This window comes from Scleropages formosus, chromosome 18 (assembly GCF_900964775.1).
Source record: "Scleropages formosus chromosome 18, fSclFor1.1, whole genome shotgun sequence".
NCBI lineage: Eukaryota > Metazoa > Chordata > Actinopteri > Osteoglossiformes > Osteoglossidae > Scleropages > Scleropages formosus.
Genome location: NC_041823.1, coordinates 14,341,285 through 14,357,428, shown reverse-complemented (window position 1 = coordinate 14,357,428; position 16,144 = coordinate 14,341,285). Strand labels below are relative to the sequence as shown.

Genomic DNA, 16,144 nt, shown 5'->3' with positions numbered 1-16,144 from the left:
TTTCCCAACCAGCGTAACCTGTACCGTCACGCCGTCTACTTGCATGTTTGACTGGGACCACTATATTGTCATAACTGACATATTGTTTTGGACAAGCAGGGGGTGTGGTGGCGTGGTGGTGCGGTGGTGCAGTGCCGCAGTGGGTTGGACCGGGTCCTGCTCTCCGGTGGGTCTGGGGTTCAAGTCCCGCTTGGGGTGCCTTGCGACGGACTGGCGTCCTGTCCTGGGTGTGTCCCCTCCCCCTCCAGCCTTATACCCTGTGGTGCCGGGTTAGGCTCATGCTCCCCGCGACCCCAAATAGGATAAGCGGTTCAGAAAGTGTGTGTGTTTTGGACAAGCATTTATTGATAATGAGTGATTAAAAATATAACACTGAAAAACAAGGTAGAAATATTTCTCTTGCACATATGATATTACAAAATACGTTTGTGTTGTTTTCATGCGAAAAATATCATTTATTTTTGGTGACACGTTTTTCGTCCAGTAGCCGATGATGTTTTTGCCTTAAGAATGCTAATTAGATCCTCTCGCAATGGCAAATCGACTAACAGCGAGTAATATTATGTGCAATACAATAAAACAACAAGAATACACACACACACAGATTGACTGAAACCTGTTGTCGCGGCGAACCGGAGCCTAACCCGGCAACACAGGGCTGGAGGGGGAGGGACACACGTCTTTCACTTTTTTTTGTACCATCAGCTGAAGACTTCAAATACTACGCTCATGACAATCCTGCCTTAGAAACAAATGACGCCTTGTAGCTGTCAGCGGTGATTGGTCCGCTTTGTAACTTCGATTGTCTCAGACGCGGTCCGACTTCTTTCTTACTTCGAGGAGAATCGAATCACTGCTCATCTCATGTGCGCTGGAAACTCAAGACATGTCACTTTTTTATTCTTTTGCGCTGATTGCATTGCCATTTCTGTCTGGATGTGGTAAGTAATTGCTATGTACTATGCAAAAATGGCAAACATAACTGTACGTACGGGTTACATTATGAGTTTAGTATTATAATAATAATAATAATAATAATAATAAGTATTCCAAAAATTATTCTCATACATTCCAAGTGGAAATTGTAGTTAGAAAACGTGGAGAGCTTGCTGCCTAGTTAGCGAATAGATCAAGCCAATTCAATTGCACTGGAGAAGAAAAACAACCGCCCCCTGAATGTTTCTAGACCTGTAGGAGTTCATGACACTACAGCCAGTGCTGTATCTGTCAGAGTTCGGCTCAATGTGTAGTCAGTATCCTCTTAGGGTTAGGGTCGAAGTAGAGTCGTTTGGGTTATTCAACGTAAGGTATAAATAAGAGTAAAAAATGCTTGTTCCAAGGGGAACGCGGTGGCGCAGAGGGTTTGACCAGGTCCTGTTCTCCAACGGGTCTGGGGTTTAAGTCTCGCTTGGGGTGTCTTGTGATGGACTGGTGTCCCGCCCCCCTCCAGCCTTGCGCCCTGTGTTACCGGGTTAGGCTCCGGTTTGCCGCGACCCCGCTTGGGACAAGTTGTTTCAGACAGCGTGTATGTTTGTTCTATTGATGTGTCATATAATAATAATCAGTTAAGACATTTGTCAACACTGCTCTGGGTGCAATATTGTTAATAAAAGGAAACAGATAATTTATCAAAAACAGAATGAAGTTAGTGAAATGTAAAAAATGAAAAACTAAATGAAGTCCGGATAAGCAGAGCGGTAAGGGGGTGCGCTATCACACATGTGGGTTGCTCAGTTAGATGTACATTCCAGCCCTGATCCGTGTGTCAGTCTTATACCAGTCCAAAGAAGTGTTTCAGGTGAGTAGGTGACACTTACCCTTAGTGTGTGTGGCTACCCTGTGACAGTATAGCCTCCTCTGGTGTGTACCCGGATTAATCTGCCAAATCAGTGTCAGACCAGTTAATCATTGTAAGTGCTTTGGAGGAAAGTGTCTGTGAAATGAATAAATGTCAATGTGCCCCAGTGCCGGCAGGTGCACGCAATCCAGGTAAATGCACAGAAATGCTTCGTAAGTCAAAGCATGGGTAATAAACTTCTGGTAATGTGCAATAACATAGAAGTTACACACACACACACACATCATCTGAAACCGCTCATCCCTTGCGGGGTCACGGGGAGCCGGAGCTTAACCCAGCAACACAGGGCATAAGGCTGGAAGGGGAGAGGACACACCCAGGATGGGACGCCAATCCATCGCAGGGGACCCCAAATGGGACTCGGACCCCAGACCCACCAGAAAGCAGGACCCGGTCCAACCCACTGCACCACCGTGTCCCCTCATAGAAGTTACATTGTTTTTAAAATTAGTTTTAATTTTGTTTTTATTTCTTATTAATGTTGGTGTCACATCTACACCCACATCTCAATTGACAGCACCTGATTCCGGTCCAGCACCTGACTAACTTTCTCACACACACACACACACACACACACACTTTCTGAACCGCTTGTCCCAGATGGGGTCACGGGGAACCGGAGCCAACCCGCCAACACAGGGTGTAAGGCTGGAGGGGGAGGGGATATACCCAGGACGGGACGCCAGTCCCTCGCAAGGCACCCCAAGCGGGACTTGAACCCCAGACCCACCGGAGAGCAGGACCCAGTCCAACCCACTGCGCCATCGCACCCCCTCCTGACTAACTCCTGACCCTTTAATTTAAAGTTTAAAAGACACTCCACAGTTCCCAAACCTTTGCGGAATCTCATCAGAGACAACCGTCCTTCCTTGTGACGCTTCATTCACAAGCATCACTAACTCTCATATCACATCCTCCGGTTTATGAGTCTTCGCTTCGTTTCTCAACCACATCCACGGATCCTCGTTCCAACCCTGTTCGCCATTCGTCTGACCCTTCGCTAAGTCCCCTGACCTCGCCCATGGATCTTCGCGCTGACCCTGACCGCCGATCGACCGACCCTTCGCCTGTCCCCGACACCGAGAACTTGCCTCATCCCTTGACTCCGGAAGAATGACGCTGCACTTGGGTCCAGCCATCCCGGCTCCCTATGTTTCGCGTGACAGTCGGGAATTTGTGAACTTTGTATGATGTTCTAAGATTTAAAAAAAAAAAAAAAAAAAAAAAAAATCAGAGCTGCAGTTGAGCCCAGACATCTTGCCCTATCTCTGGACATGCTTCTGTATTATGTCTTGTTATTTAAAATGTGTTCAAAATGCCCAGGTGAGTGCATACGCTGGTCTGGCTCACCAGATGTAGGGGGCTGGGAAGAGAGAGAATCTGTCTGCTGTATCACACTCTTCCCATCTCAAAAGCCCTGCTGTCAGCTCCCTGTATGTGGTATTATCCAGTTTATTCATTTAGCAAATGCTTTTCTCCATACCAAGAATGTACAACTAAAAGTTATCGAAAGTGCAGAAGCTGAGGGTTATATGTTCACTGGGTTTTAGTTCTCGGCAAGAGAGTAAAGTTCTGCAAAAAATTCTGTTCTCCATTGTATTTAATGCATTTAAAATTCTTTAATAGAAGCAAGTTCTAAAGAATAGTTGCAGCATTCCGTTACAGATATGCGTAGTGTTACAGCAAACACTGAAATTCAGGTGCATGTCCGCGCTTCTTCTATGTGAACTAAGCTGCGCTCTCTATGATATTTATAACGTCTTGTGAAAAGTGTGTAAACATGCAGGAGAGAAAGGAGTGGAGTTGAGTGTTCGCGTGTGCGACTATTTCGAGTTCGGACAATAGTACTCGGTACATCAATATTAATTTTGAATTCTCTGGCTTGTTTATTTTCATCTGTATTTTCCACTGCCTAAGTTTCTGCGCTTCAAGTTTGCTTTTCATTTTTTTTTTTTAATTCTTGCTGCTCCCATTTTTATTTCATATATTTCTACTTCTGCGAGTAATGATGAATGCAAACGAAACGTCTGCTTCTCAAACAAACTTTGGAATCACCCTGCCCTACCCTAAGTGGTTTTGCCGTACAGTTTATGCCCTGAGTTGCTGGGTTAGGCTCCGGCTCCCTGCGACCCCGAATGGGACAAGCGGTTCAGAAAGTGTGTGTGTGTGTGTGTGTGCGTGTGTGTGTGTAAGTGTAAGCATAGCTAGGTTTACACTTGCAAACTACCTGTATTAAAGCTAATTAAAATGTATTTGTATATCTTTTTTTTTTAAACAGATGGCTACTTCCACCATACCCAAAGGGAATGTCATTTCACCTCCGGGGACTTGAAAGACCTTGAGTTTATTGACAGGTACGTTTTTAACAAAGATGAGTATATAAGATACAACAGCACTCTGAAAAAGTTCATTGGGTTCACGGAACATGGAGTGAGAAACGCAGAGAGGTGGAATCAAGATGGATTTTCAGACCAAGCCTATGGCAACCTGGATGGGTATTGCAGGCCCAATTCTGAGTTAGAGTTACAGAACATACTTGGGCATTCAGGTGAGTAGTTCCACACCATATAAAAATAAAACACACATTAACTTATACTAAATGTTCCTCAGTTAAAGTTATTTATATACATTGTATATATATTTTTCATTGTTTTGATTACCAGAATGAAGAGTTCTAGTGAAAGGTGTTAGACTGTCCTAAAATTGCATTCTTTGACTATGGATGTACTGTGTATGTGCATGCTATATATGTGTGATATATAGAAATGTAAATATATAATGTAGCAGTAGAGATAGGAAAACCAGTACCTCGGAATATGAAGTAGGATACATCAAGGTCTCTTAGTGGGCTCTCTTTATGGATTTCTTTATTCAGTTGAACTGGGGAGGAGCAGATAGTGTACTGGTTAGAGCCACCTTTTTTTGACTTGAAAGATCCAGGTTTGAATCCCACCTCATATCTGTAATACCTTTGAGCAACATATTCATCCTAAATTACCCAGTTTTATAAATTGGTAAATTATAGGCAGCTTAAGATAGTAAATTGCTTTGGAGAAAAGCATCAGAAGAATAAATAAATGTAAATTCTTTTCTGTTTTGTTTTAGTTGAACCTTTGGTAAAAGTTAAATCTGTGAAATCAGGCAGTCAGAGACACTCCACTATGCTGGTGTGCAGTGCGTATAACTTCTACCCGGAGGGAATCAAACTGACTTGGCTGAGAGATGGGAAGGAGGTGAAGACTGATGTGACTTCCACTGAAGAGCTCTATGATGGAGACTGGTACTATCAGATACACTCTTACCTGGAGCTCACACCCACATCTGGAGAGACCACCGCCTGCAAGGTGGAGCACAGCAGCTTTTCTGAGCCCAAGGTCTTCAAATGGGGTAATAAACTGTACTGAACAAAACAGTTATATTGTATGTTGAAGATTTGACCGCACAGAAAGAAGTGTCATGTCTAGTACAGTTAGAATTGTCTAATATTTGATATGACAAAGTCTGGATTGTACACAAGTTTGAAATGTTAAGTTAGTGTTCATCAGCAAGCAGTTAGTAATCAGCATGTGAGATTGAACAATCACTGTTCCACAAAATGAGCACCATGTTTCTGAAGATCATAGTGAAATGGGATAGATCCTCATGAAATTTAAAACCTGAAAGTAAAACATCAAAAATGCTTCATTAACTTGAGACTCTGGAATTAATTATAAATACATATGCAGAGTGTGTGTGTGTGTGTGTGTGTATGTATAGTTGTATACACATTCGCTAATGACATTCACAATGGCTGATCCTAGTTTAAAATTATAAATATTGTTGCCAGATCAAATTCATTTTTTTGTTTGTTCATTTATTAGTTTTTAATGTGTTTATATATAAACACGTCTTTAAAAATGTGTATATATAAACACATAAAAATATGTATAGTACTATGCAAAGGTTTTAGGCAGGTGTGAAAAATTGCTGTAAAGTAAGGATGCTTTCAAAAATAGAAATGTTCATAGTTTATTTTTGTCAATTAACAAAATGCAAAGTGAATGCACTGAACAAAAAGCAAGGTCTCTCCCAGGCAGGTATTTCAAGGCAGACAGGGGTTTCCAGATGTGCTGTCAATGCTCTTTTGAAGAAGCACAAAGAAACAGGCAATGTTGAGGACCGTAGACACAGTGGTCGGCCAAGGAAATGTACCGTAGCAGATGAAAGACACATCATGCTTACTTCCCTTCACAATCGGAAGATGTTCAGCAGTGCAATCAGCTCAGAATTGGCAGAAATCAGTGGGACCCAGGTACACCCATCTACTGTCTGGAGAAGTCTGGTCAGAAGTTGTCTTCATGGAAGAATTGCGGCCAAAAAGACACTTCCGACATGGAAATGAGGCCGAGTGCCTCAACTATGCACGAAAACGCTGGAACTAGGGTGCAGAAAAATGGCAGCAGGTGCTCTGGACTGATGAGTCGAAATTTGAAATATTTGGCTGCAGCAGAAGGCAGTTTGTTCGCAGGAGGGCTGGAGAGCGGGACCATAATGAGTGTCTGAGGTCAACAGTGAAGCATGGTGGAGGTTCATTGCAAGTTTGGGGCTGCATTTCTTGCAAATAGAGTTGGGGATTTTGTCAGAATTAATGTACCCCTCAATGCTGAAAAGTACAGGCAGTTACTTATCCATCATGCAATACCATCGGGGAGACATCTGATTGGTCCCAAATTTATTCTGCAGCAGGACAATGACTCTGAACGTACAGCCAAAGTCATTAAGAACTATCTTCGGCATAAAGAAGAACAAGGAGTCCCAGAAGTGATGGTATGGCCCCCACAGAGCCCTGATCTCAGCATTGAGTCTGCCTGGTATTATATGAAAAGACAGAAGCATTTGAGGATGCCTAAATCCACAGAACTGTGGTTAGTTCTCCAAGATGTTTGGAACAAACTTCCTGCCGAGTTCCTACAAAAGCTGTGTGCAAGCGTACCTAGAAGAACTGATGCTGTTTTGAAGGCAAAGGGTGGTCACTCCAAATATTGATTTCATCTAGATTTTTCTTCTGTCCATTCACTTTACATTTTATTTGAAAAAAATAAACTAACATTTGTATTTTTGAAAGCATTCTTACTTTACAGCAGTTTTTTCTCACCTGCCTAAAACCTTTGCACAGTACTGTATGTCTATGAGCATTTTGAAGTGCTGTACATGATTTAATAACCAAGCCCATGTTTAAAATTGGGCTGTTTTGAATGTAGAAGCATCTTAACATTCCTTAAAAACTTTGTCAGTTTATAGACATTAGTGAAGTAAAATAGTCCTAATTAAAATAACAGAATTACTCTTGATTCAATTTTCAGATCCCTCAACGTTAGATGGAGAGAGAAACAAGGTGATCATTGGGGCTTCCGGACTGGTTTTGGGACTGATCCTCTCACTTGCTGGTGTGATTTACTACAAGAAGAAATCAACAGGTGAGATTTAAAAACATGGAATACCGGCTTTTATTTCTGGGTATTTTCATACAAACAATAACTTTTTTTGCTTTTAGCCACACCCCAGTTTCAGATGAGCACAAATTTTTGGACATTTTATAATAAAGGAAAATTAAATTTGTGTAACATTAGTATTTGGTTACATACCCCTTATATGCAATAACTTATTCAGCATTTTAATTATCATGCAGTTATTAGTTACATTCTAAACACTGATATAATCCTGAGTGGACATTTTGTAGTTTTAATTTTTCTAATTATTGTGCATATTTGATATTTTTGTTCTACAGGGAGAATCCTGGTACCAACAAGTTAATGTAGGTATGGTGTAATTGTTCTAAGGGTTTTTTTAACTAGTGAAACATTTATCCTACATATTAAATGTGTATTTAATTCTACTACAGTATCTTCAGAAGCAGAAAATAGACATAATTACAAAATGTAATATTGGAAGACTTCACTCCAAAGTAAATCTTTCTGTTCTTCCATTTCATAGTTGTTTCACTGTCACATGGAGAGGAACTTTGTGGAACTCAGTTTGGGAAAAGACTTACCTTTCATTTCATTTTTTTTTTTAAATTTTAAGCATGTATGGAAACAATGAATTAGGGAGTGTGCTGGCACAGCAGGTTTGGCCAGGGCCTACTCTCCAGTGGATCTGGGTTTTGAGTCTTGCTTGGGGTGCCTTGTAATGGACTGGCGTCCCCTCTTGGGTGTGTCCCCTCCCCCTCCAGCCTTGCCCCCTGTGTTGCTGGGTTAGGCTCTGGCTCATCCTGACCCTGCTTGAGACAAGCGGTCTCAGACAGTGTGTGTGTGTGTAAACACACATTTTCAGAACCGCTTGTCCCATACGGGGTCACGGGGAACCGGAGCCTACCCGGCAACACAGGGCGTAAGGCCAGAGGGGGAGGGGACACACCCAGGACGGGACGCCAGTCCGTCGCAAGGCACCCCAAGCGGGACTCAAACCCCAGATCCACTGGAGAGCAAGACTGTGGTCCAACCCACTGCGCCACCGCACCCCTGTGTGTAAACAATGAAGTTTAAATGTGTAAAAATAATTGGAATAATAAGAATATTCTTATCTAGATTTATATTATAACTAAAGGATTGTTTTTAGTAAGTGGATACAATTATTCTGCTGAATCACAGATGTCCACATGATTGAGCTGAAGTCTGTTCTTTTAATTACGGTATGCTTATTTTATGGCATTGTCAAACCTATTGCTACTATTTTGTCATTACTTTTAAGTAGCCATTTAAATTTCCTGGTTATTATATAAAATACTACACCATTATACTGGTGAACTGTATCAGTGTAGTAATCTACAGCTTTAGAAATACATCCACAGAGACTTTCTAGACATGGTAAGATAAAATATTTCAGAATTCCTTTGTCACACATTTTAACTTTCACTGGACAAATTACCCACAATGAACCTAAAGAATGTGTTGAGACTTACGACGGTGCTCTGGGTGATCTGTGGGCAAAATACCATGAATATTACTGTGCTATTCCTGTAGTGATGACCCTAACCCTAGAGTTAGTGATGTGCTCCTGTAGTAATGTGATAGTTCCATTGTACCATCAGTTCAAAGAATTAACAAATTTAGTGAATCAGGATCCAGCCTGTGACCAAACATATGTTACCTGTTGATCCAAAAGAGAACATCAAAGCAACTGGAACTATAATAACAGATGACGGTCATACTTAATATATGAAAATATATCTAGTATTGTAAAGCACGACTAGCATCAAAATGCTCGAAGTTCTGATGTTTTCACTATACAGTTAATATATTAGGGATAACGACATATCTCTGGTTTGAGTATGACCTTGGTGGAAAGTTAAAAAACAAAAAAATATGGAATTTACATGAGCAGAATATGATATTTGTATAAATGACCAGTGTTGCTTGAATTAATACCAGTAATTTCATAATTGAGAAGCTCCTTTAGAGGTCACTAATGATCTTATTTGGCCAAAATCAGTGTCTAGTCTCTGTTCTTATTCACTCTGATTAAGCATTGAGTGGATCACTGGAATCTGTCCCTGTTCTGGCATTCTGTTTTAGTTTAAAGGCTTCTGTAGCTCAATAAATTTTTAAACACAATTTGTTGCTTGTTTTTGGATTGTTTTCTATTCATTGTAAAATACACATATGAATGACTTTGGACCACAGCAACGAGCAAAGATTGATTGATAATTAATATATTGGTGTGTAATGAAATCAGGCATCAACTGAACAGCAGGCTTTAGTGTGTCATAGAATTACAAAAGCTGGAGTAGTTTTACACTACTCTTAGTTATGTATCCCTTGGCTTAAGCTTTTACACATAATCATTACATAAAGACCCCTTAAATATCTCATATCACTAGACAGTGGTTCAATAAAAAATTAAAGAAAAGTAGTTATGTACTAGGGAGTGCGGTGGCGCAGTGGGTTGGACTGGGGTTCGAGTCCTGCTTGGGGTGTCTTGCAAGGGACTGGCATCCCGTCCTTGGTATGTCCCCTCCCCCTCTAGCCGTATGCCCTGTGTTGCCGGGTTAGGCTCCGGTTCCCCGCGACCCCGTATGGGACAAGCAGTTCTGAAAATGTGTGTGTGTGTGCAATACAGAATACTCTATCCTTCCATTTTCCTTAACTGCTGGTCCTAGTCAGAGGGGGTTCAGAGCCTATCCCACAAATGGAGTACACCCTGGATGGAACACCAATCCATCAAAGAGTAGCTACACACACCATGACCCAGTGACACACTATAGTAAGATTGTTTGAGTTGCATGTTTTTGGAATGTGGGAGGAACTTGAATACCTGGAGGAAACCCATGTAGATACGGGGAGAACGTGCCAACTCCACACAGACTGAGCCGGCTACGAACCTACACCAAAACAGCTCACTCGATGTGAAGCAGCAGCGCTAACTTACTAATGCTGAAAAATTAATCAGCAAATACATTCATTCATGTAGCTGCCACTTTTCTCCAAAGCAACTTCTAACGTCAAGGTTACAAATATTTACCCATTTATACAACTGGGTAATTCTACTGGCACAATTAGGGTAAGTCTGTAAGGGTACTACACACAGCCAGACTGAGATGCAAGTGAAGTTTTGGATTCAAATACACTAGAGTACAGGTGTCAAACTCAAGGCTCGCGGGCCAAATCCGGCCCACCCCCTCATTTTACGTGACCCGCGAGAGCTTATAAATTATTTTATTGCTGTTATAAATTTTATTTTCGGGACCTGAAAAATGCATCTCAATTTTATTACCTGCACGATGAAGGCATCTAGCCAGTAGATGGCAGTGTCTGGATATCTGTTTTTTTCTTGCAGCGACGCTCTAGTAGTGGAGTGATAGGGTTAGTCTATTAGTAAAAGAAAAAATACGGAATAGACCCATCATGTCGAAGAAAAGAAAAGTTGATGCAGAGGGGAGGCTATTTAATGAGAGATGGAAAAGCGAATAGGTGTTTGTGCTTAATGGAAACAAGCCGGTGTGTATACAATTTACGTCGGCACTTCGACACCAAACACGGAGTTAAGTATGCTAACCTTAGCCACCAACCAAAACAAGAAAAGCAACGCAAAAAGTACAATCATGATTGAAATACAGCCTGCATTCTCAGCAGAATTTGTCTGCAAAAAATGATGCAGCAGTGAAAGCCAGTTTTATTGTTATTGTGGCTGAAGAAATCGCCCGGGCTTCCAAGAAGTGTTTTTCAGAAGAAGGTGCATTTAAAGCAGTGTATGCAGATACGTGAGGCTCGCAGGTCAGGTGTGCCCCGGGCCGACCAGAAACACAGGCGGTTTAAGTTAACAATGTTAGCTTGTCAAGGAATACTATTGCGGACCGAGTCGGAGACCTAGCGGGAAATCTGACGACACAGCTGCTGAAGAAGCGCGCAGTTTTCTGGCATTTTCGGTAGTTATTGACGAAAGTACCGACATACTGATACGGCGCATTTAGCCATTTTTTAAGAGGTGTGAGGCAGACTTGTCTGTCACTGTCAGGAGCTCTTGTGGTGGTCGCCCTGCACGGAACGACACAGGTCATCTACGCTGCGGTGGAGAAGTCCATCAGTAAAATGAAATTTTATGAATGAAATGTTCTTTGATGTATAAGTAACGATTTTTTTTAAAATTTCATGAATTCGCATAGGACAAGCGGTTCTGAAATGTGTGTGTGTGTGTGTGTGTGTGTGAATTAATTTAGAATATTATATCACAGAGAATTCTGAGCGTGTGCTCATACACCACAAGTATGTGTGTTTTTGTTACCACATTTATTTTTTAAATAAATTCTACAATAGTTGTACACTTGAATACACTTTGCCCCTTTGAGAGCAACCATATACTGATGTGGCCCGGGATGAAATTGAGTTTGACACCCCAGCACTACAGCTAACCACTACACTGCCAGATGTCCCCATTTAGTTTCATTAAAAATAAGTGGAAATTGAGTCAAGTATTTGGTCTCCACATTTATTTCACTGTTAATATTACAAAACCTTTTTTTATGATTCAGAACTTAATGTATCTTTTAAAAGGAGAAAATAAATAGAAATGGCCTTGGGAATATTATTGACACCCCAGATTCCATATTTGGTACCACAGTCTGTGGCCAAAATATCTGTAGTCAGGCCCTTTCTACACACATTTTGGCCCACTGTTCTTGTGCAAACTGCTCCAGATCTCCTACATCTGAAAATTTTCTTCTCCCAGCTGCTTTACAGATCTCTGGATAGTTTTTCAATGGGATTTAGATCTGGACTTATTGCTGACCACTTCTGAACAGCATTCTGAGCTTTCAGAAAACGTTCTGTGATGTTAAAACTGAAATTAAATACGTAGAAACCAAATCATTTCGTTAATTTATTTTTAGAGAAAAATTGTTACAATATTATGGGGGTGCGGTGGCGCAGTGGGTTGGGCCACGGTCCTGCTCTCCGGTGGGTCTGGGGTTCAAGTCCCGCTTGGGGTGCCTTGCGATGGACTGGCGTCCCGTCCTGGGTATGTCCCCTCCCCCTCCGGCCTTACGCCCTGTGTCACCGGGTAGGCTCCGGTTCCACGTGACCCTGTATGGGACAAGCGGTTCTGAAAGTGTTTGTGTGTGTGTGTGTGTGTGTGTGTGTGTGTGTGTGTGTGTGTGTTACAATATTTGGAAAAAACGCAAGTGTGTCATACCTAATATTCACCCGCAGGGGGCGCGTTTTCACATTGTTGTTCCTCAAAGCCGAAATGAAACTCCTGTCACTTTACGTAGAAAGAGTTTCGTGTGTATGTCTGTGCCAGTAGGATGAAATATGTCTTTGTGCATAATTAACTCATTTATTGATAAGCTGTTATACTTTCATGATACTAACCTTTGTGTATCAAAACTGAAATTTCGGGTGGAAGCATCTACTGTGTGAAAATTTCAAATATTTCTTTTTAGTACTATTTCGCGGGGAACCGGAGCCTACCCGGTAACACAGGGCGTAAGGCCGGAGGGGACACACCCAGGACGGGACGCCAGTCCATCGCAAGGCACCCCAAGGAAGCGGGACTCGAACCCCAGACCCACTGGAGAACAGGACTGTGGTCCAACCCACTGCACCCCTCTATTTTAGATACGTTCTATTGAGCAAACATCGTGCTTTTAATATACCGGCTATATGAGATATACTGTACAGTGATACGCCGAGAAGAGAGGGAAAAATAGCCCGACAGCCCGAGTGAATGCGGGTGGAGGGAGACGCAGTGAGTAGAGAAGCAGTGTCACCCAGTAACTGCAGCGGAGGAAACGCAGCTTCTCCCTCATTGGTCCGTTTATTGGAGCCGCTTCACTCAGCGCGTTTCCTAAAGCGCCACCGCCGCCGCTCAGTATGAATGAGTCGGGAGAGATGCGGAACGTCTGCAGTCCCCCATTTAGGTGACACTCTTCTCCAAAGTGACTTACAATGTTAAGCTACCTGTAATTGTTTAACCATTTATACAGCTGGCTAATTTCACTGGAGCAATTTAGTGTAAGTACTATGCTCAAGGGTACTACAGCTGGAGGTGGGATTTGAACCTACAACTTTCAGGTCCAAAAGCAGTCTCTGTAAACACTACACTTCCAGCCAGCCCTATGTAAATTTACAGTGTAAAAAAACTGCTTTCCTTTTGGTTAAGTCCCATTATTAAGGAACCAATATTTGATAAGTTTAGAGGGTGTCTACAAAATGGCAAAATAACAGCTACTACAAAACAAGTTATTAATATTTCTTTAATTTCTAAATCTGACCTAAACCTTTTTATAGTATTTGAGACCAATAACTCTTCTGACTATTAAATACAAAACTGATAGCATCAGTATATGCAAACAACTAAGTGCTTTGTGTTGTTGTCATTGAAATGCAGTCTGGTTTCACGAATGGTCATCAATTCAACATATACAGGGTACGATGTTACATTCCGTACGCTTCTATCAAAGACTGTACATTAGGCCCAGTTCCACTGACCTCGCCACCCTGCACATGAATCCCCAGAGAAAACATCAGGCAATACCATAATAAATCTCTACAACTCAGCGCTAAGAGGCTCAATCTCCTTCCCAAACACCATATTGACACACACATTTTCATAACCGCTTGTCCCATACAGTGTCGCGGGGAACCGGAGCCTACCCGGCAACACAGGGCGTAAGGCCAGAGGGGGAGGGGACACACCCAGGACAGGACGCCAGTCCGTCACAAGGCACCCCACACGGGACTCAAACCCCAGACCCACCGGAGAACAAGACTGTGGTCCAACCCACTGCGCCACCGCATTGACCTACAGGGTATTTCACTGAGATTATCAAGTGGCCACCCCCCCTCTTTCCTTGGTGTTTTGAGTTAGGCCCACGACATCTCAGGACTGCTCAACAGTGAAGTGTGGTGTCCCAGACCCACCAGCTCCACACGCGTCAGATGCCCTCCACCCACAGCAGATGCACAAGTTATACAAACAATTACCAAAACTCAAAGCATCCTGACTAAAACCCACACAACACCTCCCTATGTACTACCAATAAGCTTCCGCCCGCTGCAAGGCACCTCCAGCCTACTTTGCCGAAACATTACTAACTGCCTTCCAACTTACAGCTCCAACTAACCTGCTCTCTGCTCATCCAACATTTCATTTCAAAAACATTTTCATGGTCAACTAAAACAAAACACAATAAATCTTTAACTCGGGGGAAATTTAAGCACAGTCATGTGGGAACTGTAACAAATGTTTTGTGGCATTGCAGATATCAGCCACAGTCTGATGGACTGTGAATCCATCTGCCTCACAAATGTTTGCACCACCGTAGTCTGGTATTTTGCCATCTTGCTGATGTTTGTTACAGGACAGCAGATAGTGGGAAATAAATCTCACTGACCCTACCTTTGTTCTGCCGCTCAGAATTTTGAAAAGGTGGCTGAAAATTTACTGCTGAAAATTTAAACTTCTTACATGTTCAGTACCAGAACTCTAATAACAACTTTGTCATTACCTATTTAATACTTATATTGGGCTGTAGAAACATAGAGAGATTGAGCAGTAAATATATACACTATTAAAAAATAAAAGAGAAGGAAACAGAGCACATGAAACTGATCTAGAAGTGGAAATTCTCTGTACGTTGTGTGGCCTTTAGCACCATCTACTGTAAATATATGTAAGAGTCAACATTGTGCCCATTTTCAGTTCTCACATAATTTGCCATGACCTGGACTCTGTCCTACTAAAACCGGGGCTCAGGAAAGGTTCACCGGACAGCACAGCAATACAGCATAGGGGACCATACATACGCATGCGTAACGACAATTCAGAGACACCAGTACACAGGAACAACATGGCTTTGGAATATTAGAGGAGAATCACACAAACACGGGAAAGAACATTCCATCTAATATTAGTTATTAGACTACGGTACAAAACTACTATATATATATAGTACTTTGCAAAACGCTTCACCAAAATATTTCTCTGCATTTTTTTAAAATCTTCTGCATTAGTGTGTCAATAGCAAAGAGCATTTATTCAATTTCCAGACATTAATTTTGCATACAGTGAAAAATTATAGTGAGATATTTGTATACTGTTAAAGAAAGGAAGTAACATAGTAACAGACCACTTTCCAGGAAAAAGTGCAGCCTTAACTGAGGTCTTTGTAGGCATATAGCTGAGTACACGACTAAACAAATATAACAGGTGCTAATGATCAATGACATGATGTTCAGATTGAACCAAACTGATTAAGTGAAACAAACAGCTGTGCAGAGGGAATAAAAGTGGACGAGGGACAACCATAATAAACAGGTGAGGTTTTGGACAATGTGGCAGTTTAACCTTCAAATCTTACACCGTCGCAAGAATGAGCAGAACAAGACACAAGGTGGTTATCCTGCATTAGCAAAGTCTGTCTCAAGCAGAAATTTTGTGGCAGACAGGTGTTTCCAGATGTGCTGAGTTGAGGATGAGAAACACAGTTGTCAGCCATGGAAAATGAGTGCAGCAGGTGAGAGACATCAAACTTACTTCCCTTCAAAATCAGATGTCCAGCAATGCTATCAGCTCAGGACTGGCAGAAAATACTGGGACCGTGGTACACCCATCTACAGTCCAGAGAAGTCTCTTCAGAAGTGGTCTTTGTGGAAGAGTTGTGACCACAAAGTCATTCCTCCAAGTTGTAAACAAAGCCAAGTGACTCACCTACATATGAAAACACAAGGACTGGGGTACAGAATAAGGACAGCAGGTGCCCTGGACTGATGAATAAAAATGTGAAATTCTTGGCTCTAACAGAAGGCTGGA

General features: G+C 42.0%; 1 protein-coding gene across 1 annotated transcript; it reads left to right on the top strand.

Moving 5' to 3' along the window:
* The first annotated feature begins 828 nt into the window (after nucleotides 1-828).
* On the top strand, nucleotides 829-7,325 carry LOC114909103 (H-2 class II histocompatibility antigen, E-S beta chain-like). The gene is made up of 4 exons (XM_029245918.1): nucleotides 829-941; nucleotides 4,137-4,406; nucleotides 4,964-5,245; nucleotides 7,201-7,325. Exons 1-4 carry the CDS (start codon nucleotides 887-889, stop codon nucleotides 7,323-7,325), a joined length of 732 nt encoding a protein of 243 aa, XP_029101751.1. The 5' UTR covers nucleotides 829-886.
* The last annotated feature ends 8,819 nt before the right edge of the window (nucleotides 7,326-16,144 follow it).

What these genes read in the sequence shown, in the direction of transcription:
- LOC114909103 (XM_029245918.1), top strand. Translation starts at nt 887, where the DNA reads ATGTCACTTTTTTATTCTTTTGCGCTGATTGCATTGCCATTTCTGTCT. An exon ending in GCCATTTCTGTCTGGATGTG is followed by an intron (nt 942 to 4,136) that starts GTAAGTAATTGC and finishes TTTTTTAAACAG; the next exon opens with ATGGCTACTTCCACCATACC. An exon ending in GAACATACTTGGGCATTCAG is followed by an intron (nt 4,407 to 4,963) that starts GTGAGTAGTTCC and finishes GTTTTGTTTTAG; the next exon opens with TTGAACCTTTGGTAAAAGTT.